Raw genomic sequence first — 27500 nt, 5'->3', positions numbered from 1 at the left:
TACTGTGTAATATTATTTGTGTGGTTCATTTATTTTGTGTAACAAAATTTAATGTTCTCCAGGTAAATGTATATTGGCAGCCATTCTTGAATATGTTCATTGAGTTAGAAGGGATCTTGTGACATATTGGCAATGTCTGTAGTTTCTGAGTTGGACGGTTCAAGTCCCACCTGCCCCAGAAGCATGTTCCAGTGTATCCAAGCATGATAGTTAATGTAACTAAACTGTTTAAGAGATAGGACATTGTCCAGAATGATCAAGATTAAAATAAGGCTGGTCAACCATTTTAAAAAGTCAGAAGCCAGGGAAATTAAATGGGGGACAAAGAAATGGCAGAATAATTGAATGCATACTTTAAGTTCTACCTTCACAAACACTTTAGTTCTATCTCCAGCTGACTCTCGAGCATAACTGTTCAGTATTATTGCTGCAAGAATGTTACAACCAAAGTTCTAGTGAGAGGGTGGAATTGAAGGAAATTAGTATTAGTAAGAAAACGAAGCTGGGAAGTTAATGACTTTAACCGAATACTTGGAAAGCATTACCATGATTACACAAAGCCAACATGGGTGTATGAAAGGTAAATCATGTTTAACAAATCTACCGGAGTTTTCTGAGAATGTAACTCATAGAATAGGCAGGGGAGAACCTGTGGATGTTTGTATTTGGATTTTCAGACGGTTTTTGATAAGGTCCCTAGTAAGAGAATTTTGGGCAATGTTAAAACACATGTGATGGGGGTTATATATTGATATAGACTGAGAATTGGTTGACAGATAGCACGCAGAGAGTTGGAAGAAGTAGGATGGCAGGACTGTCATATGAGGAGAGAATGTTTCAATTGGGCCTGGATTCATTGATGTTTAGAAAAAGGAAAGAGGATAAGATTGAAATGTATAAAATTCTAACAGGACTGAAGAGACTAGATGCAAGGAGAATGTTATGCTTGAGCTCAGTTGTCACCGTGATTTCTGCAGGTGTTCCTCAGGGTACATAAGGAATATGTACCCTGAGGAACACATGAACAGGTTGATTAAAAATTTTTAATCAACCTGTTCATGTATGTTATGACACAACTCTGGAACAGGCGGAACTCAAACCCAGGACTCGCAGTTCAGAGGAAGGCACACTACCACTGCGGCATAAGAACTCTACTGCAATAGCCACAGGATCATGCCTGCACCAGCTCTTCAGATATCTTCTAATCATCTTGTTCCGAGGTGTTATTACATACCTCTAGAGTTGGTGGGACTGAACCCAACTGTCCTGGATCCAGGGGTTTGTGACACAGCCCATTGGTATTAAGCCAGCAGGTGCCCCCAAGTTCCTCAGAGTAAGTATCTTCTAATCAACCTGTTCAGAAATGTTGTTACACATCTCTGGAGCAAGTGAGACTTGATCTTGAGAGGCAGGAACACGGGCACTGCACCACAAGAAACCCTAAGTTCCTTAGGGTAGATATTTTCTCATCAACCTGTTTAGAGATGTCATTACACACATCTGGAGCAGGTGGGACATTAACCCTGGCCTCCTGGTAAGGACAGTACCATTGCACTGTAAGTGCTCGCAAGTTCCTCAGAGCATTTTGTTCTTCTTTGTTTTAATATCTTGATGTGCTGTAACCCACAACTGAACGTTTTTCTTCCCCGTCACCAAATCACTTTTTTTTTCATCCATTAAGCAACACTAGTCAATCACCCATGCTTTCAATTGCATAGTTTATGTTCAAAGCCTGTTAAGGGCAATGCAACCCATCAAAAGTGTGGGTGAGGTAGGGAGTCTGGGAAGGGGCTAAAGCAGAGTGGAATTAGAGGGGGAAATAAAGCACTGTGTCTGTCTCTCTCTAAAGGTATCGAGAGCATTGGTAGACACCACATGCTCCCTCTCCAAAGATTTCTGGGCACAAACATAGCCATGGAAAAGGGGCAGACAGTCAGCAGAAATAACCCCCTCCACAGCCTGCTGCTTGGACCTGTTTATAGCCAGCCTGGTCATGTCCAGGAGCAAACCTATGAGGAGGTCCACTGACCTGCTGATGCCCATCATCACTGGATGCCCAAAGATCAGGAGCGTGGGACAGAAGTGTAACTAAAAGCACAACAAAAGATCTTTTCAAATAACTGAAAAATGGAGCGCAATCATCCACAAACAATATTTACATGATCGACAGACTCCATAGCACTGGGAAGTAAGCAACTGGGCTAGGCACCTATAAACAGCAGTTACGTTGGGACCGCTGCATGGAGCACCCTCCAACCGAGATCACCGATGGAAAACAAGAGAAAAACTAAATAACTACATATGCTGGAAGTCAGAAACAAAAATCAGAAATTGCAGGAGAAACTCAGCAGGTCTGGCAGCATCTGTGGAGAGAAAGCAGAGTTAACGTTTAAGTCCGGAGACCCTTCTGCAGAACCAGGGATAATGTGAGAACTCCAACGTAGAGAGCCATCCATTGGGGTTCCCTGCTGTCTGGTGGTAAATAAGCATGCCAAGATCATAGAATCCCTACAGTATGGAAACAGGCCCTTCAGCCCAACAAGTCCACTGAGCATCCCACCCAGAACACATCCCCCATACCACTCATCCCTGAACTCTGTGGGCAATTTAACCTGGCCAGTCCACTTAGCCTGCATATCTTTGGATTGTGGGAGGAAACCGGAGCACCCGGAGGAAACCCACACAGACACGGGGAAAATGTGCAAACTCCACACAACCGCCTGAGAGTGGAATCGAACCCGGGTCCCTGGTGCTGTGAGGCAGCAGTGCTCAACACTGAGCCGCCGTGCTGCCCCTATGTGTCCATATGTGTCTAGCCAGCAGTGATAGGAGATGAGGTGGATGGCGTGTAAGGGCAGCCCAAACACAAAGTGCACCTTTGCGAGACACAGGTTGTGGGGTGGGGACTCCTGAGGGAGGTTCAGGATCTTGGGGCTGGTGTGAAATTCTGACCAAGCAGGGGTACTCACCGATGGGATTCCACTACACACCTGAGCATCCTCCAACCAGCGTACAACGTCGGTCCGAGCACTGCCCTTCACAATGCATGGGATGGTATCGGCAGCAAGCTGAACATCCACTGCCACCCTGCTCATAAATTCCTGTAGCAACATCCCAGCCCAGGCCCCCATCAAATCACCCCACCCCCACAATGTTGGAGGTGTAGACTCCTGCATGGCGGCTCTCTGACAAAAGCCAGTAGTTCTACTGGTGAGCAGGCCATGTCCCAGACATGGATCAGGTCCTGGCAAAAAGTAGACAGCATCCTGAGAGAGACCTGAAGAACCTCATGGTCACTGAATAAGAGCTGCGTGCCACAATTGAGGTCACGTACAGACAGAAGAATTATGGTTGCCGGGTGCACCATCTAGAAGCAGGCTTGCTGTAAAGGTGTAGCTGCAGGGTCTGAAAGCAGAAAGTTACCACCTGGGTACAGAGGCCACACCAGTAACTGACCACCCTCCTCAATAGGGAGACTCAGAACCTCTGTTGTGACCCAGTGCATCTTATTGTCCGGAAGGAATGAACCAGTGTCTTCTGGATTTTTGTGACAAAACCAGGAGGAGAAGTCCAAGGGATCAGCCAGCATCACAACATGGAGGCCACCAGCTGGTTTATGACCAGCACTTGGCTTCTGTAAGACAGCACTCAGAGCAGTCCCCAGCCAGGATTCCTCAGCCGGGCTAAGATTACCCCCCAGGTTGGGGTGGGGTGGTGGGTGGAACTCCAGCTGAAACCCTGTAACACCTCTGATGAGAAGTCTATCCACCACACGAGCCCAGAACATTTGGCCCAAGTCGATCCTGTTAGAAGATATAGTCAAGAACACCACCTGGCACTTGTGCATCCCCCCACACCCCCAGGTCAGCCAGGGTGGTGAATGTGAGGAAGACCTTAACAGTGTAAGCAGAAAGAACCAGCTACAGGTCTGGCCCATGCAGAGCCAACCCCAAATGCCTCCTCCACGAGAGAGACACAGGAAAGGCCCCACACACAGGGAGTACTGCAGGCCAGACAAGGGGCAGCCCTGATGTACTCCTCCCCCAAAGGAAAGGGAAATCCATCAGGGGCCTGTTAACCTTAATCAGGCAATGTATAGACAACAATCCAGGTGGTGAACTGTGTCCCAAAACCAAATACTCACAGAGTTCTGAGTAGGTCCTTGTGATCGATCATGTCGAGTACCTTCTTCCGATGGAAGGACAGGAAGGCACTCGACAGACCAGTCCTCTGGGAAATGTGGACCAGGTCCCAGACCAGATGGCCGTTGTCATGGATCCTCTAGCCTGGACCATGTAGGATTGGTCAGGGTGAATCGTGCAGTCCAGCATGGAGCCCAGGCAACAAGACAGCATGCTGGTGAACAGTTGTAATTCATGCTGAGGAAGGAGACTGGATGCCAGTTTTTAAGTAAATGAAGGTCCTCCTTCTTTCTCAGCAGGACAATGACCACCCTGCACCGAGAAAAGGGCAGCTGTCCAACAGCAAACCATTTCTCCAGGACATGGAGACTGGGCTCAGGATCACCATGTCAGGGTGACACAGCACAGCCATGGGGACATTTTTGTGTTGCGGGGACCCAGACTGGGACTTAGACCCCAAGGATAACATGACAGCCCAAGAGTACAAGGGACATATCCTGAGGGCTACCTCCATGTGCTTCAACTTCCGACACACCTTCCTTCTCTCCGGACACTCACCCCTTCCCCACCGGATGATGATAGTGACCTCCAGCTTAGGCTCCGCTTGTTAGGCTCCAGGAGGTGGTGGTGGCTTTAGCAGCTTTAGATGTGAGGCAATTCTCTCTAAGATGCCCCCACCCCTTGACAGAGGCATAACCACACGCCATTCACAGTTGAGAAAGCACAACAGGCTGCTCTCACGTGGAGCAGTGTGAAAATTCCCTTCTCCAAGGCCAAGCTGGTGAAGACCTGTGCTGAAAGGACTAGGCGTACTGGAGGTTGCTGCCCTTCAGCCCGTGTGGGATGATGCTATTCCTGACCACTGCCACAAGTGCAGGAGGAGAACTCACTGGCAACAACTGGCAGGATATTGGAGATCTCTAGCCGCTGTGCCAAAATTTCCAAGGGATCCACCGGAAAGTAGGTCCTAAGCACAGTGCGCGTTCACCAAGGCCAGGTTCACAGCTCTGACCAAAGGGTAGAGACTGCCTTCCTGCCCATTTTAGACACTGCACCAAGAGCCAACGGACTGATGACAACAGCCACGCCTTCATGCAGACCTCAATAGACATGTCCAAGTGAGCATAACCTTTTAGCCCCAAGCTCTTTGTTAAGACCCTGAAGGGTGCCAGAGCCACAGCCACCACTGGGACTAAAGCTGTCGCAGCTACGCTAAACATAGGTGCAACTGATCACTGCCAAAGGCACCATTGTTGTTGACATCACCATGCTTCCAGCCACACTGTGCCTCTCAGTTAATCTCAGAGAAACAAAAACAAGGCTACTGAATCCCACTGCCCCTAGATAAAAGCACAGGCCTCAGGGAATAATGGGGCACAGCAGCAGAGTTTACAGCAATAGCCCAAGGCAGCACATAACAACTCCCACTCATGTCCTGAAACAGTATCAACCATAGCTCCAGGCTCTATTCTGTACGCTAGGACCCATTGGCCAAACTCCTCCTCTATGCAGCTGCAGCAGCAGCAACAAACTTCCTCTTCCTGTTGAGCAGGGCATGGTCCAAATTCCCAAGACCTTCTGAGACCACTACCACTGTACCACAAAAACCACACTCTCATGAACTTTAGATACTTTCTCATCAACCTGTTCAAAGATGTTGTGACACAACCCTGGTGGCAGGTTGGACTTGAAACCATTCCTTCTGGCTCAGAGGTAGGAACACTACCACTGCAGCACAAGAACCGCCAAGATCCTCAGGATAGTGTCCAAATCCCCCACCATCTTCAGCTGCTTCATTAGTTACCATTCACAGCTCATCAGGTGCTTCTGCCAATTAAAACAAAGCTGTGATAATTATGTTGATTGTGATTTGAAGTTTGAAAGTAGGAAACAAAATACCAAATACATGTTGTATTTCAGTGCCTTTCTGTTTCATATTTTACAATGCATATTTGATATTTTCATATTTTATATTTCATATTTTAATACAATGTACAGGACAGCATGAGAACTATATTTTGATCTTCCAGTGACCAAACTAGAAACCATCTCGCTGCCAATCAGTGTTTTAATGTTAAGACCTGCATCTGAAACTGGCTGCCACAAAAAGAGCAGGACGAGTAGCAAATAGGTAAAAATAGACTTTAATTGGATTGATCCCAAAACACACAGTTGTGAATAATATTAAGTTTCAGTTCAGGGATTCACATTTTCACTAAATTTAACAATAATCTGAATGAGTTATGCCATTGTGGCTTTTCTATGAAGACATTCACACAAATTCCTGGACTTGGATCAAATCAAAATCTACGTATAGGTCGATGTTTATACATGTTTATCATGCAATTGAGCAGTGTAGCATTTGGAGCATTTTACATATTCCCACAGTTAGTATGTCTGTTTGGTTTGTGACCATATATGATGAATTTCTTTCTTCCCTTCTGATTTACAAAATGAATTATTGAAATCAAAATTAATGTAACAAACTTAAAGTAAAATTTGTGCTTGAGTGGAAAGCATTGAGTATTATTCTGACCAGTTTATCTATATATCCAGCAGTTTCATTGACAGCAGTTAAATTATTAAGTAAATTAGAAAATGTTCATTTTCATACTCACTTTTTCTTCACTACCAAATGAACTATTGCATCATGTTTACATTTTCCCTCAGGTGCCACAGGGCTCATTATAACTAAAACAACTGTTCAAGATCTACTTTGTGTGATCTGAGCTATTTTTGTGACACTCTTGTCATTGAATTTATAGCTATCATAGATTTCAATTCATGTTTTCCAGTCCAGGCTTCCCCCCCCACACAGAATATACCAGAAATCAGACTGGTAGCCATTTGCAGTACACAACAACCTATTTTGCTGACCAATTCAGAAGCCATAAATTCAGACAAAACTAATTAATTTCACAGTTCCATATCATCGAAGAGTCTTATGTATTTGTGGTCACTTCAGTATTCTTATTTCTAAAAACTCAACTGTCCCAGCAGCAGGTATGCAAAGCTACTATGAGGGCTGTTGGTCTTCCTGCTAGTTCTGATTTGACCTACCCAGGAAGAGATTAAACAATATGTTCTGCTATTTTCATGTGTAGTGCACTTCCATTTTGTAGCTAAATTCTTGGATGCAAATGTAACATAGAAATGGACCAATGATAATGGGAACTGCAGATGCTGGAGAATTCCAAGATAATAAAGTGTGAAGCTGGATGAACACAGCAGGCCAAGCAGCATCTCAGGAGCACAAAAGCTGACGTTTCGGGCCTAGACCCTTCATCAGAGAGGGGGATGGGGAGAGGGAACTGGAATAAATAGGGAGAGAGGGGGAGGCGGACCGAAGATGGAGAGTAAAGAAGATAGGTGGAGAGAGTACAAGAGAGTTGCAATGGGAGAGAGATTCCCTGAGGTTGGTCCGGAGGGAGGAGGGTAACTTCTTCAGGTTAGGCATCCCTGGAAGAGGCTTCGCAGTGAGGTTAAAATAGTATCAGAGATAATGGGAACTGCAGATGCTGGAGAATTCCAAGATAATAAAATGTGAGGCTGGATGAACACAGCAGGCCAAGCAGCAGAAATGGACCAAGTTTTCTTTTCATCAAGTTAAGTGGACTTTTTTTTTATATAATAAAATGTGAGGCTGGACGAACACAGCAGGCCAAGCAGCATCTCAGGAGTTTTTTTTTGTTTGTTTTCCAGTAATCCATATACTGACTGGTCTAGTGTGCCTGTTGCACAATATAAAGCAGCTGTGTTTGCATTGCACCCTCGCACTTATCACATAACAGAGCTTTTTGGACCTATAATTTGTTGATGATGCCTTTGGCACTCTTGGACAACTGCCAACTTCTTTCCATTTGCATTGTGTGGGCTGTGTTGCTGTAAGACAGGGTGTTAAAGATGCCATTTACAATCTGCTAATTGGGACAAAGAAATATGTTAACATATGCCACAGATATCACCATGTAATATACCTCTAATTATTTTAAATTTACTTAACGTCAAAGTTGCTGAGTCTAAATTATGCCAGTGTGAAAGTATAAAGCAACATGGACCAATTGTATAGATGACAGCTAAGTGTCAGAGATTAATTTCTGACAACTAGCCATAGTTCAATGGAGAGGAAGAAGGGCATGTGTGCAGGAGTTGGGGGAAGCAAACATATGACATACCTGTTTATGTCTGTCTTTCATTCAGAATAAAACAATTAATGCCCTCAACCAGACTCATTATATTTTGATTTATTCAAATGTTTTATAATTTTAGTCAGTTCTTTTTTTCTAAGGAAAAGTTAAGAAGCAGAATTTCTGCTTTCAAAGGCCTGATGTAAATATTTTTAGACTGTCATGGGGCTCCTGGATGTGAAAAGAGCCAATAAAACATACTATACTAAGGTCAAAGCAGTCTCTTAGTTGGTGTGACTTTTACGGTACAGCTGACCTGGCCATATAGCAGCAGGAGTAAGGCTGCCCAATAAATCTCTGCAGTGGTCAAAGAAACAGAAGGGACAGAAGCAGATTAACATATGACTGGAGATATAAATCATTGTTTGGAATCAATACAAGTTAGGAGCAACTGGAAAAAGATTTTAAAACTGATTTGCCATTTTTATCTTCACATTTCTGGACCACCAATCTCGATACATTCTCTGCTAGTGCTAATATCAATGTAATTTCTTTGGTTGAGATTTTATTCAGAATCCATAACAATATTTGGCAAATTATTTTGTCTTGTAAATACTTGTGGTAAAACCTGCTTAAATCCTGTTTTTAACTTCTTAGCAGAATGCCATCAGTCTGGCCGTAAAGTTTGAGTTGTCCAATATTTATTGGAATAATCTGAGCCAGTATCTTTAAAAATAAATTTCTTTCATTCATTTCCTTAAAATAGTAAACGTACATGTGTTTACTACATGACTACAGCTACCATTGAATTATATTACTTCATTTTTCAAACAGTTATTAATTACTAATTTTTAATCAAACATAATAGATGAATTTCTAATTCATCAGATGTTTTCTTCTTTCAAAAAGAATTGTTGGTTTTGGTGCAGAAATTGCTGTTCAGTTTTTGAACAGTAATCTCTAAGGAGTTAAAATGTATTCTTCAAACATCCAATTCTGAACTCAATTTTTCCCATTTGATAATGAAAGTTTTTATTGGTTTATGCAGCTTAGTAACTAGAATGAGATCATCAGCAATTGAATCTAGGCTTAGTGTGAGGAATGTTAGTTTAATGGCCCTGTCAAAAACATTAAAAGTTTTAATAATAAATGTGAAAGACAATCTTCAGTCCTAAATTATATTAACTAAACTTATCCATATGTTCTACTCAGTGAAACATAAACTTGCACACACTGTAAAAAGCCAAACACTGCAGATGTTGGAATTTTGTATATGGTCTATTTACATACAGCATTTCTAAAAATACTTTGCATAAACCACATTTACCCACCATAATACTATTACTGGATACTATTCAAAAATGTATTTATTGAAGGGAGCTTGTTTATGTTTTTCGTGGTTTTGGTGTTATTGAGAGAGACTAATAAATAACTTTTTTATGTCAGTAATCATGGTAAATCGCAGTGTGTACAGTGAGAACTACTGTATGTTTGATTCTTAAATAGCCACATTTTGGGCAGAATTTTAATTTGGAATTATTAAATAAATTTGCAATAATGCATGAGACGAGCTCCAGTTGAAGAAATAGAAAACCATGATTCGATAAATGGTATACACCAAATCAACTTGTTATTTTCTGTTAAATTCCATTAAAGGGCATTCCTTGAGCAAAAATCTGACTTGCAGTGGTTGTGTCTGATAAACAGAGTAAGGCCCATAATTACTTTGTAAGAATTTTTCATCTCAACACACAGTGTTCTTTGAGATTGTTGTATGTTATCTCCTGCTGAATCAGTAAGTTTATGCAGTGAGTAGTCGCACAATAGAAGCCACAAGTGCCCTCACTTCATTTTCCTGTCCCTGCAGAAGTATCTGATCTCATCCAACATTTGGATGTGTTGATAGGTCTCAGAGCAGAAGGGCTATTAAGGCCTTCCACTCTGTACAACTGTTCTTACTGGATGTACCTTTCTTTTAGATAGCTTGCCATTCCTCAGTGTCGAAGCACTAACTTGAGTCCTGGATAACTGGGTGATGTACCCCAACAGGAAGTTAATGCCACCTTCAGAATGGAAGAATATTGGTGAACATGTGTTGAACGAATGACATTTTAGCACAGTTATGTGGATTGAAATAACTTACACATGATTTTAGTTATACTTAATTGTTCAAAATTTTAACAGTAGAATGGCAACTATTTAGATTTAGTAAACCAAAGCAGTTTATTGTTTGGACGTTAGATTTATACATATTACAAAAGTCTGGCCAATTCTCAGATTAGTCTTCGGGTGAACAAAAATGATACATATCAGAAGTAATTAAGAAATTATGTGAAAGAAGTTCTTAAGATTTATTTAAATGCAGTTAGAATACCACTTTCACTAGGGAAAAATGATCATACTCATTTGCCCTCCTCTCAGCCACCCACTGAAATCTTTGCCTCCAAGCTCTGGAACAGAGTTAGCTGAGCCCTAGGACATTGCCTTTTCATTATATAATGAACCAATGCCGCAGTTAGCAAATAATCCCATTTTATGAGCAGCAAACTGGTTTCATAAAACATTCTTGTAACATTAAAATTTAAATTGCCTTCTCTGAGTTCCATATCTCCATGGAATTACCTCTCAGTAAAACTTGGGGGCAAATCTATTAGTTGGCTTATATGGTGACAGGCTGATATTCAAAAGAATTAGAGACTTGGTCGCAGGGGATACATTCTGTAATTTTAGATATTTAACTAAAAGTATGATTTTTCTTCTCAATTATTTAAGTGTTATCATCTAAAATTGCACATAAAATATTCTTCAGAAAAAAAATTGCAGTGTTCAGGCCAATGAACTTCATCAATGGACTGAAAAATTATAGCTAATATGTACACAAAATTAGAACATCCAAAGAAGTGCACAGGATTTGATCCATGGGTGTCCACTACAAAGTTTAAAAAATGATACATTGACATTTCAGCAATTAGAAATTAATGTCTGAACCTCCCATCCTTGGTGACCCATTGGAAGGACACAACCTGGCGTATACAGACCAAACACAAACACGTTCAAATCTCCAAATCTGCTGAGTTAACTGATATTGACCAAAGATTAGGTGAAAACAATGTTAGTCTGATATTCCCAATGTTTGTAAGAGGAAGGTTCCTTTTGGATAACAGTCAAAAGTAGAATCCTTGTCTTACTTCATTTCTTCATATTCATATAATGGTTGGTATAGTGCTTCATTTATTATTTCTGGAACCAGCAAATCTAGCAGAGACCAGGAACCAAACTTCGTGTAATAACGTGCAGGTTAATTTCACATCAAGTGATGCATTTACCCATGGACCCATTAGAAAAGTACATTTAACCTGCAATAACTGTTTCTTCCCGATAAGAGTAACTCTTTTAGACCTATTATTTGCGGAATTATGTAATGTTTTAACTAAAGTCTTCATACTCGTGAATCTGAACAAACCCAAAATGATGGAAAGAACCTAAAGCAAGAAAGAAGAAATACTTTTTCAAACCATCATGCCAATTTTCACTGTGAGCCACCATTTTATCCATCATGGACTCTCCTTAACATAAATGCCAATGTATAAATCACAAATTCAGTTATATCTGTTTAAGAAGAGTAGTTTGGAAGTGGGAATTGAACAATGCATAGTTGAGTTTGTTCAATAAGGAAAGCAACTTACCTGAACAGTGTGCAAGGAAATGGTCTGCAGTACAACAGAAAACCAATTATATCAAAGGAGCTGGAGACAGAAAATTCAGCTTATTACTCTACTGGTACCGGGGCTCCAGCCCCACAGCATTATTTAAAGTATCTAACCAACCATCTTATTAGTGATATGCTACTATTTTGGTTTTGCTGATACATTGTTAGTAGAACTAATGTGCTCCATATCATTGGAAGAGACTTTTGAAATTGAGTTGAGTGGCCTATTGGGGAAAAGCCTACTTTCGAATATGTGGGCTTTAGGATGATGAAGGGTCTAGGCCCAAGACATTGACTTTCCTGCTTCTCTGATGCTGCTGGACCTGCTGTGTTCCTCCAGCTCCACACTGTATTGACTGACCTATAATTACAATTCTTCTAAGGAAGTAACCTGATTTAGAGAAGGAACACAGGTTGCAGAGAGCGAAAGCTATGTGCAGAGAGAGGAAGAGACAAAGACGATACTATTCCAAGGATCTTTAAGGAGCACTTCATCAAACTTTGCTTCCTCTTAACCTGTTATTCTAGTTTCATAGCAGGGCTCAAAAGTCATAGTCAAGGTAACTATCTCTCTCCAATTCAGTGGCAGTTGATCTTTCCAGGCAACAGCATTGTGTTCTCAGTCCACTGATGACTGGGCCCTGTATGGGAGGGAGGACTTCATTATTTTCTTGCTTATCAGAGAGAAGCAGGAGGAAAGAACACATAGACTGGCAGAATTCTCAATGATACGTGGTGCACTTGACTCTGGGTGAGTCATAGAGACATTGGACTATGAGCAGTAGTTAGCTCTTGGCCCTTGGAGCCTACACTGCTATTTGAGAAAGTTATGACTGGCTGTGGCCTCAATTCTGCTTATGTCTACCACCCATATGCTTAATTCCCTTGTCTATCAAAAATCCATCTAAATCAGCCTTGAATAAGTTCAATGACATGGTCTCTGTTGATTTCTGGGAAAAAGAATTGCAGGACCAAAAATCCTCTAGGAGAAAATATTCTCATCTCAATTTTAAATGGAAGACATCTTATTTTAAAATATGTCCCATAGTTCTAGACTCTCCCACAGGGGGAAAGTCTCCCATCATCCACTCTATCAAGGTCCCTCAGGATCTTTTATGTTTCAATAAGATCACCTCTCATTCTTCTAAACTCCAATGCACATAGGCTCAATCTGTTCATTCTATAAATTCTTCATTCCAGGAACAAGCTGAGTGAACTTTATTTGAACTGCTTCTTTTGCAAATAAGGAGACCAAAACTGTATGCACTACTCTAGACGAGACCTCACCAAAGTCCTGTGCAGCTGCAGCCCATTTTTATATTCCATTGGCCTCACAATAAACATCAACATTTCATGTGCCTTCCAAATCACTCGATGCTCCTGCATGCTGTATTCATGCACCAGCGCAATCAGATCCCTCTGTACCAGTGAATCCTCCAATCTTCCTCCATTTAATACTGTACTGCCTCTGTATTCTTTGTGCTAGTTCACAGAATTACATTTCCCATATTAAACTCCATCTGCTAATTTTTATGTCCATTCGTGCAACCTGTTATATCTCCTATAAGCTTTTTACCTCCTCTTGACAGTGTATTTTCCAATTGATTAATATAGATTGTAATTAGCCACATATTTAGAGGGAGATGTTCCTTTTCTGCTTGGACTACTACTGTTAAACATCCAGTAATTAAGTGACCTCCATGATCCCCATCATGAGCATGCAGGCCTTGTCACCTTTAGAGGCAGCTTTGAGAGGAAGAAGGAGGATATAGGCATTTCACCCTCAGGCAGGTTGTCCATACATAGATATCAGTTCCTCTGACATGTGATTGTCCACATCACAATTCCCCACCTTCCAATCTCACAGACAACATTTTATTGAAAGAAATAGCAACAGCAAGAATACATTTATAATACCTCCACTAATACACACAACAATGACATTTCACCCTATTGGCACCTTGACTAAAAGTGCCTATGCCCTGTCCCCGTGCTCACATGCAGTGTGCTACCCCAAGTGGCTACAGCATGGGTGCCAAGCTGCCGATTGTAACTGAGGTGATCACAGATAGCTTCACAGGACCCTGTCGAGTAACTCTAAGCTTTGTGGGCCTACCTTCAGACTGTGCCACGTTGTTGCAGCTTGTTCACACCTGACGACTTGTCAAATGGTGATCTTGATTCTGTACTACTTCCGAGTGTCACTGTCTGAGCTATTGGTAAGGATTGTCAAATCAAGTAATGCTGCTTCTTCATCAGAGATCTGAAGTTGTTCTGAACCTTCATAATGAGGCTACAGTGGCCTGTCAGGCACCAGTTCTCTTGGCTATCTGAAAGCAGAAAGGGAGTGTTGGGGGTGAGCCAAATGGGAATTGGCAAAAAGCAGGAGGTCCACAGTCACACAAGCTGTAGCTTGCATAAGGCAAGAAGATACTGTCATCCTTAATATTCTGAACAATGCCAGATTTAACTTCTCAAAGGCAGTTAGGATTGGGCAACATCCCAAGCTACATCCATGAGGAAAGAAGAAGAAGAAGAAACAACTGGCTCCATGTTGCAAGCACCATCTCGTCTCTGCAGTAATGGACTTCCTTTTCTTGTAAGAGAGATGGAAGATGTCAGTGCATGTTCTGCAATGTGTTGGAGTGACATACCTGAGACAGTTGTATCACAGGAGATATGAGGAAGCAGCTTGAGGCAGCAGTATTGCTACACCTAAGAAGAAGTGGAATATGTAAATGGTAAACATTTCCTCATATCTGATGAGATTCAAACAAGGATAAGGTATATTAAGCTACACGATATGTTAATGGGGCAGCGAACAGGAGAGGTCAGATACCAACGTTTTCACTGATCTTGGAAACCAGCATGAGGCCATTGTTTCCATCTGACTGCACCTGAATTCTGAGAACTGATGTCCCTGGCTCCCTGCTCCCATCCTCTTCTTGTTGTGTCTAGGCAGTGAAGTGTTTCCTCCATTCCATCACTAATCCCTCCAGTGCTGCATCAGAAAGCTGAGAAATCCTCAGATGCAAGAATCTTTAAGGGACACAGACTACCTTTCAGAGGTCTTGGCTAGCTGGAGCACATCCTGCTGGGCCACCTGTTGCGCACGAGGCATGAATCACACAGGAATACTGAAGCCATTTAGCTGAGCTGGCAATGCAAAGTTTAGGTGCTGTGTACTCCCAAAGGGGTAATTACTCATCACAATCCCTGTGTATGAAAACCAGTTTCTTGCCCAGAATCTTTATTCCAAAGGCCCTACTAATTACACATTTATAATTGCCAGCTGTTGCATTACTGCTGGCTGAATCATCATCAACTAGGTTGAGTTTAGACCTGGTCATTAATGCTTACATTTGATTAGTTCAGTATTCTGTGAAGGAGAGGGGAATACTTTGGAAGTATATTTTTATAAAAACTAAACTTACTTTAATGTGTGAATGTACATGTCTCATAATTCAGTTCAATGAATGTGGAGCTGAAATGTGATTGTATATGAGAACATAAGTACTGTTTTTAACAAATTTGTATTGTCTATAACTACATCAGTGTTAAATTCAGTTAATGCTATGCTTTTGAAGTTTGGGCATAGCAAATGCCACACAATATCTCATTATTTGCTATTAATTACATGTTATTTCAATGGGTTAAAATATATCTACGAAGAGAAATTGGCCTTGCCTGGTTTGAAAGAAATCGGCCTGACAATCAAAATTAGTTAGGATCTCAGCACATCCAAGGAAGAAATGTTTCGGGTTTTTTTTTGAGAATACCCAAACTTTATGTTGTACCTCTGAGTGGTACCTTTACATTTCACAGCTTGTAGATTTTTTTTGCGTGCTGACACCACATAGGTGGGATTTATATGGTCTTTTGTAATTATTAAGTTGGATGGCTCAGGCCTAAACTCACAAATTCCCTTTGTTTACAGTACTTATAGGAGACAAAGAACAACAGGACTCAGCAAATGCAAAACGACCATCACCACCAGGAAGCATGGAGTCACCTCTTTCTTCCAAAAGGCCACGGACATCGGAAGAAACAAACACAGAGCAGGTATATGCCAAAGATACTCATAATTCTGACATCTTATTCTTCAAGTTACCACAATAAACTACCTAGCTTGAGTACGTTTTAGTCAATTTCTATATACAGTGTCCACGTACAAGTTTATTTTATGCCACATAATTGTTATTAGTTGTCTTTTAATGTGGCACTTCAAACACCTTTTGTTCAGAAGGAGCTTTGGTGTATGATGTTTCCAATTTCAATTGTAGCCATTGCCAATTATGCAATGTCTGTTTGACGCATTTTAACTCCCCATTCTCCGACTCATTATCTTGGCTCAGTTCTCTCTTCACACAGTTAGTGAAATTCTTGGCAAAGATCTTATTTCTTGAGAACTCTGAATACCCATTATTTCGGCTCAGTTCTCTCTTCACACGGTTAGTGAAATTCTTGGCAAAGATCTTATTTCTTGAGGACTCTGAATATAGTCAACTGTTGACCATTATATCTGTCTAGTCCTTATAAATGATTTTGGAGATTGATTCAAAAGGGCATTTGAGAACTTTGAAAACTAATAGAAGGATGTTGGAAGCAAGTAGTGATTCCACAGGTAACCGAGAGCGGGGGGGCATTGGTTGGTATTTCACACGTAGATCATTCATCACATTCGTAGCAGCTTAGATGGGAGTTAGGAAGGAGAGGTAGCTTGTGGCCTGCAATTTTGAATTATTGTTTCTCTTTTGGATGCTGATTAACCTGAAATACATTGTGGTTTTACTGTGGATTCCCTGCATTTGCATCTTAGGAATTATCTCAAATATCTTTTAACACATGACATTCAGATGGTTCATGTAGTTGGACAAGAGATCAGTGCTCCCCTTGCTTCAGATGGATGAATGAAGTCCCAGGGCACTATATGAAGGACGCAATGAGTCCCAAAATAGCCCAGTCAAAATTTCTCCCTTAATCAACACTGGCAAAACTAAATTACCCCACTATTCAATATGTTGTGCAAAATACTTTCCACCTTTACTACTTAACAGGTCACTGAATTTCTTGGTAATTTGTTCAATAAAAATGAAACGCGATTTAAGAAAAATATGGGAAAACCTGGGAAGGAAGCTGAGATAACATGAGTTGATGAGCTAGCTTTAACACTTTCTGAAACTGTTTACACTAGAGGATATGGGTGCTCAAATGTTGGTATATTCAAGGCTTGAGCTCAATACTTCTTTGATCTCTCAAGGAATCAGGGTGAGAGTTACAGCTTCCTTGCTCTATTTGGAATAAAGCAACACCCACCTATAGTTCAAGGAGTAATTAACAATGACCTGCTTTTAGGCAAAGAAATTGAGAAGAGAAGAGATGCTCAAAAGGCCACAGTCAGAGGAGAACAAATATATCAGAGCGTTCAGTAATTAGAGAAGATTATGGAGATAAGGAGAGGTTATGGAAAGATTTGAAAACAAGAATAAGAATCTTAAACTCAAGGTGTTTTTTTTTGGGAACTAGTTTGGGTCAACCAGCAATAAGTAAACAGTGAAAGGGCCTTGTTGCAAGTTAAGAAGTGGGCAGTAGATTTTTTGATGATTTCTGGTTTATAGAGAATAGAATATGGAAGACCATCTAAAAATGTTTTGGAATAGTCAGGTTTAGAGGTGGCCATCATTAGACTCAAGCACCCTGCTCAGTAGTCAGAAGTCAAAGCTCTGGTCTCCTGGCTCACAAGAGCACTTCAGACAATGTTAGATCTATATTTAGGCTTGACCAGTGTTTCAATTAGTAAGTGTAAATCAAATGGATGGGAAAGAAGGGAAACAAGAGAATCAGAAAGGGCGAGAAATTTACAGGAAGGATATTCTTCCCTGGGAAGCGGTAGTCCAATATCAGCAAGTGCCTTCAGGAGTTGAGAAAAAAATATTAAATTAAAGAAAAGGAAAGCACAAAGGACATGACTGAGAAGTAATTAAAATGCAGGCATTGCTATGCTGATACATTCTGTCATAATGCTGAAGAAAGGTACAGACAAATCTTGGTGTTTCCCAGCCAGTAAAGATATTTGCCACCCAGAGCATGTATACAAACTTCATTTCCAGCAGGTCAGGAACAACTTTCTTTATTAGGGTGCTGGATGAATCTGAGCTTTTGGATGTGAAGGAAATTGGAGGATTATGGGTGGTTGGAAAAAGAGAATTTTGAGAAAAAGACACGATATTAAGTATCTCCTATCACCTAAACTGTTTGAGACTGTTTATAATAGTGTTATTAGAATGTTTACGAGTTGTTTTGTTTTTCCCACAGATGTATCAATGTCCATACTGCAAATACAGCAATACTGACGTAAACCGCATCAGGATGCATGTGTTATCTCAACATTCTGTGCAGCCCATGCTACGCTGCCCTCTCTGTCAGGACATGCTAAACAACAAGATCCACCTACAGTTACACCTGACTCACTTGCACAGTGTGGCACCTGATTGTGTTGAAAAACTCATTGTGGCAGTAAGTATCTAAAAGATTATATGCAGAATTAATATGTAACTTCAAACTTCCTTATGCTCTCTCGCCCCTCTCAGTGGCTTATACTTCTGCATCAATTCTCTGGCTATATGGTTTTGTGAAGAGTAGGTTGTGCCTCACAAACCTTGAGTTCTTTGAGAAGGTGACCAAACAGGTGGATGAGGGTAGAGCGGTTGATGTAATGTATAAGGATTTTAGTAAAGCTTTTGATAAGGTTCCCCACAGTAGGCTATTGCATAAAATATGGAGTCATGGGATTGAGGGTGATTTAGCAGTTTGGATCAAAAATTGGCTAGTTGGAAGAAGTCAGAGGGTGGTGGTTGATGGAAAATGTTAATCCTGGAGTTCACTTACTACGGGTGTACTGCAAGGATCTGTTTTGGGGCCACTGCAGTTTGTCATTTTTATAAATGACCTGGATGAGGGCATTGAAGGATGGGTTAGTAAATTTGCAGACGACACTAAGGTCAGTGGAGTTGTGGATAATGCGGAAGGATGTTGCAGGTTACAGAGGGACATAGATAAGCTATAGAGCTGGGCTGAGAGGTGGCAAACTGAGTTTAATGCGGAAAAGTGTGAGGTGATTCACTTTGGGCGGAGTAACAGGAATACTGAGTACTGGGCTAATGGTAAGATTCTTGGTAGTGCTGATGAGCAGAGAGATCTCAGTGTCCATGTACATAGATCCCTGAAAGTTGCCACCCAGGTTGATAGGGCTGTTTAGAAGGCATATGGTAAATTAGGTTTTATTGGTAGAGGGATTGAGTTTCAGAGCAATGAGGGCATGTTGCAGCTGTACAAAACTCTGGAGTGGCCACACTTGGAGTACGGTGTACAGCTCTGGTCGCCGCATTACAGGAAGGATGTGGAAGCATTGGAAAAGGTGCTGAGGAGATTTACCAGGATGTTGCCTGGTATGGAGGGAAGGTCTTATGAGGAAAGGCTGAGGGACTTGAGGCTGTTTTCATTAGAGAGAAGGTTAAGAGGTGACCTAATAGAGACATACAAGATGATCAGAGGATTAGGTAGGGTGGACAGTGAGAGCCTTTTTCCTCGGATGGAGATGGCTAGCACGAGGGGACAGAGCTTTAAATTGAGGGGTGATAGATATAGGACAGATGTCAGAGGTAGATTCTTAACTTAGAGAGTAGTAAGGACATGGAAAGCTCTGCCTGCAACAGTAGTAGACTCACCAAGTTTAAGGGCATTTAAATGGTCATTGGATAAACATATGGATAATAATGGAATAGTGTAGGTTCGATGGGCTTCAGTTTGGTTTCTCAGGTCAGCGCAACATCAAGGGCCGAAGGGCCTGTACTGCGCTGTAGTGTTCTATGTTCTATGTTCTATTAGTATGTATGTTTAGTGCAGTAAGTTGAAATAATAAATCTTTGAAACATGAAGCTTTAATAGCAAAGGCGGAAATCCAAACTGTAAGATACATTTCTGTCTTTGGTGTTGCACTTTAGAAATGAGGAGATGTTCCCATTATCTGGAATAACTAAAGGATTTGCAGTAATGCAACACCCACATTATTCAGTATCTCATATTGCAGTCATACATTTTTCCATTAACCTGTATTTCAACTCTAGAATTAGGAAGGTTCAGGATGGAAAGGGAAATGAAAGGTGCCACTTACCAGTGCTGTCCAATGTCCATGCTTGATCGGCTAGAGCAGGAAATTCTACCTCAACATTAATTTGATTACCAAAGTACTGGAGTCAGTCATCAATAGCAACAAAAGAGACAATTCCAAATCACTGCAATTGTCTAAACTTATCTATAATTTCATCTTAACAATGAGTAGATTTAAGAGTATTATCTGCAAAGAGAAGCCAAAGTTGTAGAGTGAGTAACTCAGTGGGGCTTCTAAGGTAGCAAGAATTGTTGGCAATTACATATTTCAGGCCAGCATTTATCTCTCAGTAACCCAAAGCTGAGTCAGTTCTTTTTATAATACTTCAAGGGAGAATGTAGTGTTAAAAAAAGTAATAAAATGTTATCTGATTTGACTGTCTAATTGAGGAAGCATGTATTTTCTATTAATTACCTTATTTAATTGAAACTGATTTTGTTACCTCACTGTAAGACAGAGCTTTTGTACAACAATATTTTTATGATGCTCTAGCTTAAAGATAATCTGTACATGTGAAACATGAATATTTGACCTGTAAGGCCCTGCATGTTTTGGTGTTAAGTGACTTACTTAAAACAGTCTAATTGGGCTTTGTGCAGCTACTGTAGAATTATCGGTGAAGTGCTTTTGCAGCAGTGGAAATGTCAATTAGCGATAGATGAAACGGGAGCCTTGGAGAGAATGAGTGATTTTTGTAAACAAAAGACTCAGGTATACAGTAATGGAATGACACTCTCAGATGACTTGTGCAGCACCATTTTATGAACTAGTGCAAAGTGACAAAATAATGAGAAATCGTGTCAATGCTTCTTAAGGCAATTGGATCAGCAGTTAGTTTGTCAGTTTGGGTGTTTAAAAGGTGTTGCATATGTGTAACATAAACTTTGAACCGAAAGAAAAATGCTAAATAAATACATAAAAGAATTTGTGTTTGTAAAAAGTAAAGTCCTGCTATTCTGAAACACAGTAAGTGACCACTTAACTCAGAAAATGTATTTTGCCATTCACCATAATGTAGCATTAGATTTGTCAGATGGAGGAAAATGCAGCTTAGTTGATGATTTGGCAGTCAGATTTTCAAAGCCTGTAATATAGTCGTCGTTATGGTTACTGTTTCCTGCTTATGCTGCAGAGCTCCCTGCATTACTAAAAGTCTTCAGCAACTTCTTTTAATGAAAGTATGCAGTACACTTAATCCACTTGCCTGCATGTGAGCTCTCAAAGGCCTCAAATGGCATCTCTGAACCGTGTGTGACATGTTTAGAATGTTTTAGTTTTTTTATGAGAATAATACAAACCTTCTGGGAGTTTATTTTCCCCTGCTTTGCTCCTTCCTTCATAACTCTGATTGTACTTTACAGACATTTTCTGTATCAATAGTCAAAAACTAAACAACAAAAAGATGAAGACAGCTTTCAACAAAAAAAAAGTCCTTTTACTATAATGCACTTTATTGCATGAATAATAAATGATTACTGATGGCGATTCTGAGATATACATTGGGATTTTCATTCCTCAGTAAAACATTTTGGCTGTGAAAATTAATAATTTGGAAACACTGTTGCCATCTTTACCTCTAAACTACAAGTGCAGTGCATCTAAAGCTAATGTATTTCTTCATGAAGTACATTTACCTTTCATCCTGAAGGCATACATAATGCAGGATGCTTGTATCACTACATTAGCATCTGGAAGGATCAAGCAATGCAGCGACCCCTAAGCTGTTGAATGCAAAATGTAGCTAAGTTGAAGAACTGCTGAATTTTTTCTTGCTATATATAAAATATTGAAGGCATCTCTGCAGTATTCACTTTTTTTGTGCTGCTGTGATAGTCTGTCTGGTTTCCTGCATATGACTGTTCTGTAGTCACAAGCCCAAAGTGAGTGTGCCAAATACATTGAGATCAGTGGGCAGAGCAAACTAGTAAAGGAAAATGGATCACCCCAGTCATCTTCTTTGTGAGCTCACAAGTTTATTTGGTGTTTCTGTCAGCTGCAGTGGGAACCATGGCACTAAGATGACAATACAGCTGTATAAAATCCATTACAGTGTGATGTGTTTTGTACATTGCGGGTTGCCTTAAAACTAGTAACAGGAACATGAGATAACAAGGTGTGGAGCTGATGAACACGGCAGGCCAGGCAGCATCGGAGGAGCAGGATAGCTGATGTTTCAGGCCTGGAAACTTCTTCAGAAATGGGGGAGAGGAAGGGGGCTCTGAAATAAATTGAGAGGGAGGTGGTGATGATAGAAGGTAGATAGTGGGGCAGATAGGTGGAGAGAAGACAGACAGGGCAAGGAGGTGGGGATGAAGCTAGTAGAGGTGAGTGTAGGTAGGAAGTGGGGGTGGGGGTTGGTCAGTGAGGTGGGAGGAGCGGATAGGTGGGAGAGAAGATGGACAGGTCAAGGAGGCAGGGACAGGAGGGAGTGATAATGGGAACTGCAGATGCTGGAGAATCCAAGAATCCTCTCTGATGAAGGGTCTAGGCCCGAAATGTCAGCTTTTGTGCTCCTGAGGTGCTGCTGGGCCTGCTGTGTTCATCCAGCCTCACATTTTATTATCAGGGACAGGAGGGAGCGCTGGTCTTGGGATGAGGTTGGGAGTGGAGAGATTTTGAAGCTAGTAAAGTCCACATTGAGACCATTGGGTTGTAGGGTTCCAAGGCACAATAATGAGGTGCTGTTCTTCTAGTTTTTTTGTTGGCATCAATGTGATCGAAGAGGTGCATTTTCCCTGTACTGTCACATTATGCAATGGCAAGTCTAGTACCTGCTGTCTGGTTGGCTCCAGAATGGGCTCCTCTAAGAAACCATCTCAAAGGAAGAGGCCCAGGATGGACATGTTGTCCAGGGAGTGGGAAGGGGTGTTGAAGTGGTTCGTGACTGGAAGGTGTTATCATTTGTCATGAACTGAGCATAGGTTCTCCACAAAGCGGACTGTGAGCCTCAGCTTGGTCTCCATGATGTAGAGGAGGCCACATCGGGAACAGCAGATACAATATGCTACATTAGCAGATGTGCAGGTGAACACCTGTTTAATGTGGAAGGCTTTCTGGGGGCCTGGGATGGAGGTGGGAGAGGGTGTGGGGACAGGTGTAGCACCTCCTGTGGTTGCAGGGAAAGGTGACGTGTGTGGTGGGGCCACAGGGTGTGTTGAGCGGACGAGACAGTCATGGAGAGAGCAGTCCCTCTGGAAAAGCAGGTAAAGGTGGGGAGGGAAATATATCCTTCGTGGTGGGGTCAGATCGCAGGTGGTGGAAGTGGTGGAAAATGATGTATTGAATCTGGAGGTTCATGGGGTGATACGTGAGGACAAGGGGAATTCTGTCTTTGTTTTTATTGTGGGGAGGGGGTATGAGGTCTGAGGTGCGTGAAACGCAGGAGATGCGGCCAAGGGCATTTTCAACCGTTGTGGGGGGGGAATTACAGTCCTTGAAAAATGAGGACATATGGGATGTCTAGGAGTGGAATGCCTCATCTTGAGAGCAGATAGGGGATAGGGGATTGCAGTCTTGCAGGAAGGTGGGCGAGAGGAGATGTGGTCAAGGTAGCTGTGGGCATCAGTGGGCTTGAAATAGACATCAGTTTCCAGGTGGTTACCAGAGATGGAGACACAGAGGTCGAGAAGGAGAGAGAGGTATCAGAGATGGTCCACGTGAACGTGAGGATGGGGCGGAAGGTGTTGGTGAAGAGGATGAACTGTTTGAGCTCCTTGTGGAAGCATGAGGTGGCACCAATACAGTCATCAATGTAACGGAGGAAGCGGTGGGAGATGGTGCCAGTGTAGCTTCGGAAGAGAGACTGTTCCATGTATCCTACAAAGAGGCAGGCATGGCTTGGGCTCATGCCGGTACCTATGGCCACCCCTTTCGTCTGTAGGAAGTGGGAGGAGTTGAAGGAGATGTTGTTAAGGGTAGGGATGAGTTTGGTTACATGGATAAGGCTGTCGATGGAGGGGGACTGGTTGGGCCTGCGGGAGAGGAAGAAGGGGAGGGCTTTTAGGCAATCTGCATGGGGAATGCAAGTGTACACTGTCTCTAACAGGAAAGTAAAGTTTAGATTAGATTAGATTCCCTACAGTGTGGAAACAGGCCCTTCAGCCCAACAAGTCCACACCGCCCCTTGAAGCATCCCCCTATAACCCACACACCCCTGAACACTACGGGCAATTTAGCATGGCCGATCCACCTAGCCTGCACATCTTTGGAGTGTGGGAGGAAACCGGAGCACCCGGACGAAACCCACGCAGACATAGGGAGAATGTGCAAACTCTACACAGACAGTCACCAGAGGCTGGAATTGAACCCGGAGCCCTGGTGCTGTGAGGCTGCAGTGCTAACCACTGAGCCACCGTGCCGGCCTATGAAATTGAGTACATCAGATTTCAAAAGGTAGATGTTGCTAAATTTGTTCAAAAACTGTAAAAGCAAAACAGTTTAGTGCCATATAGTTTCAAGTTTCATTGTTTCACAGCAACAGTAGAATAGTCCCACACTGGGCAACTATTGAGCAATATGAATGAAAACTGGTGATGTGCGTCATGTTGCACAGTTCTTACACTGATGTTCAGCTGTGACATTTACTAGAGCTTCAACAGCACACTATGATGTCAGAACTAGGCTAACAAAATAGCAAATGAGCAACAGATTAATTTTTGTTTAATTATGAACTTTTAATCACATTGTAAACTAAGTAAGTGCCATCTGAGCAATATGGATATCTCAGCTTAGAGATCAGGATTTGAAGTCGTATGGGTCTCTCGTTGGGAGCATTTATAAATATGCAGCAAGTCATTTAAGGAACAAATGAGAACCTGCCAGTCACTGATCACTTCCTGCAATATTTAGACATGCTTCATTTGGGGTTAACTAGATTGAACACTGATAACACTGGAAGAGTCCTTCCTGCCCACTTGTCGAAAAGAGGATTGTATAGCAGATACAAACTGGCTTGGAAAGATAAACTGATGAGGTAAAACCATAGTAATGGTACACGTTCCAGCTATGATTCAGAATCCAAAGCAAACTCCTATCTGTATGTTTCACCAAACTAACGGGTGGGTATATGGGGGCTACTGAAAGAATGATGAGTTTAACCATCAATTTGTTTTAAGATTGTCAGCTTTCCGATAGCTTTAGCAATACATGCATATACACATGCTCGTGCATAATTCCAAGGCTGCTCACATGGAAAAAAGGTTTTAGATTTCTGAAATCTGTACAAAGAAGTGTTATTTCTTTAAATTCTCTGCATAAAGGTATTCGTTTGTCTGTCTTGCTCAAATGCAGGTAATGAAGATGATCATGCTTCATTAAACAGGAGCCCTGTGAGATGACAGCCATTTTGAACTATGTTTGCCAATTAAATCATCTAAATTAAAAGTGACCTTGGGATTTCTCTGGTAGTTGCCAGCTGATAGATAAAGAAGCAGTTTTTATACCCAAGTAAATCAACTTCTAAATGTAAATGAGTGTACGACAAACACCTTCAAAAAGTGCTTAACCTCTTCCAGTCCAAATCATTTTCTAGAATAAGGAAATTGTGTACTGGATGCTAGTTGTCGGAATTGCAGCAGGGGTTTGTTTTATTTATAATTTAATTGATCATTAAGTCTGTTAGTGCACATAAACCTGTCAGAAATTGATTTACAAAGAACAGGTTCCTATGCTAGGTCGGTCTACCTAGGTTGTAATTCAAAAATTACATTGCCTTTATAAAATACTCCAGCCTTTCAATAAAGTTTTGCAGAATTGTTCTGATAAAATTCCATCAAGTGTTGGAACAATTCTAGACACTTAAAAGTGGACTAGGAAGCTCTTCAAACTTTTAAGACATGTTATGACACACCTCCAGGGTTTGGTGAGACTAGAATCCAGACCTTTTGGCCCAGAGATAGGAATGCTGCTACTGTGCCACAAGGCCTCTCCTATTAGTCTCTTCAGTATGTTCATTACCTTTATTGTTTCAATGTAAGCTTTAATGAATTATTAAAATATAGTAATCTGTAGTACAAATGAGGCAAGCCTGATGTGCAGGTTTATTACTAAATTGAATTCATACAGATTTACCAATATAAATATCTTCAATAATAAGGAGTCGGAGATACTGGTGGGGATCTTTGCCAGCTGGGCAGTAACAAGTGGAGAGTTTTGGCTCCCTTGCCATCTATTTTTGACCACCATTACAGCCCATACAGTCCAAATTGCCAAATTCAGAGGCTGATAAGTAAGGTTTGCAGCCAACGCTGCAGACTGTACATTTCCCCTTTTGAGTGCCCTTTGACTTTTTCAATCAATAGAAGATGTTTTCTTAGTTTTCACTTTGTGATATAGTTGTTGTTTGCAGAATAGCTCATAATACCACCACCATTCCTGCTTGTGAAGGCAGTGGTGTACCTTTTTCAGTGACCATTGACATGCATTTGGTGAACGTATGACTTGGAGGGGAAACTTGCAGGTCACAGCTTTCACATGTTCATTGCCTTTGGCTACTTGCGGTGGAGGATTTCTACAGTTTATGTCAAAACATGGAAGAATTGCCCATGCCTCTGCTCCTGATCACCGTATGGTGAAACCTCCTGGTGGGAATGGTACATGAGGATCAGATCAGTTGTGATCTCCTGTGTGATGAAGTAGCTTGCTGAAATCAATCACCTGGGCTCAAACTGGAGAAATGATCATATTAGTGAGGTAGAACAAGCTGATGACACCCCTGGTTTCACATTGCAACAAAACTAAGCTTCTTCAGGAAGAGGGGAGAAGGGTATCAAATGGATGTGTCCATTGGAGATACAATCCCTTTGAGCATATAATCGAATAATCCAGCATCTGCAGTTCCCATTATCTCGAACCGATATGGTTGTACATTTTTAGTTCCAATCCAACATGTAGAAGCTTTAAAATAATTTAGTTCCAAACTTAGTGCACTTATTCAAGTTACCAATTTCAATTCTTGATTTTAACTTTAAAAATATCTATGGATAAAATAAATAAGCTAATGACGTGTTTAGCCGATTCATTTTGTCACGTAGTTTACAGTTTCGCAATTTCCTGTCAGAAATACAAGCATAGCAATTTAGATTAGATTATTAAAAAGGTTCATTTGAGTTATTCTTTATTTTTATATCAATGTATGAAATTCTGGGCTCACCATGAGAAAGGCCAATCAGACTAGTTGGATGGATCACCTGAATGTATAAAAAGCAAAATTTTGATTACTGCCCCGTTTTAAAGTTAAGGATCAACTTTGGTGTCAACTGTATCATTGGAAATGAAATGAATGTCTCAATACTGTGTGAACAAGTGGACAATATGTTGTAAATAAGACTCCAGTGTGATTTTAGCTAAATGGA

The 27500-nt window shown here is 41.4% G+C and overlaps 1 protein-coding gene across 4 annotated transcripts in view; it reads left to right on the top strand.

Annotated features, from left to right (window-relative positions):
• The window catches only part of zfhx3b (zinc finger homeobox 3b), a 499602-nt gene that overhangs the window by 452803 nt on the left and 19299 nt on the right, over positions 1-27500 (top strand). For all 4 annotated transcript variants that reach the window (XM_048546438.2, XM_048546439.2, XM_048546435.2 and 1 more), the window contains 2 exons: positions 15916-16040; positions 18294-18494. In XM_048546438.2, coding sequence (XP_048402395.2) covers positions 15916-16040; positions 18294-18494 — 326 coding nt within the window. The remainder of the gene's footprint in view (positions 1-15915; positions 16041-18293; positions 18495-27500) is intronic.

Source organism: Stegostoma tigrinum, chromosome 16 (genome assembly GCF_030684315.1).
Source record: "Stegostoma tigrinum isolate sSteTig4 chromosome 16, sSteTig4.hap1, whole genome shotgun sequence".
NCBI lineage: Eukaryota > Metazoa > Chordata > Chondrichthyes > Orectolobiformes > Stegostomatidae > Stegostoma > Stegostoma tigrinum.
This window is presented reverse-complemented; position numbering and strand designations above follow the sequence as displayed.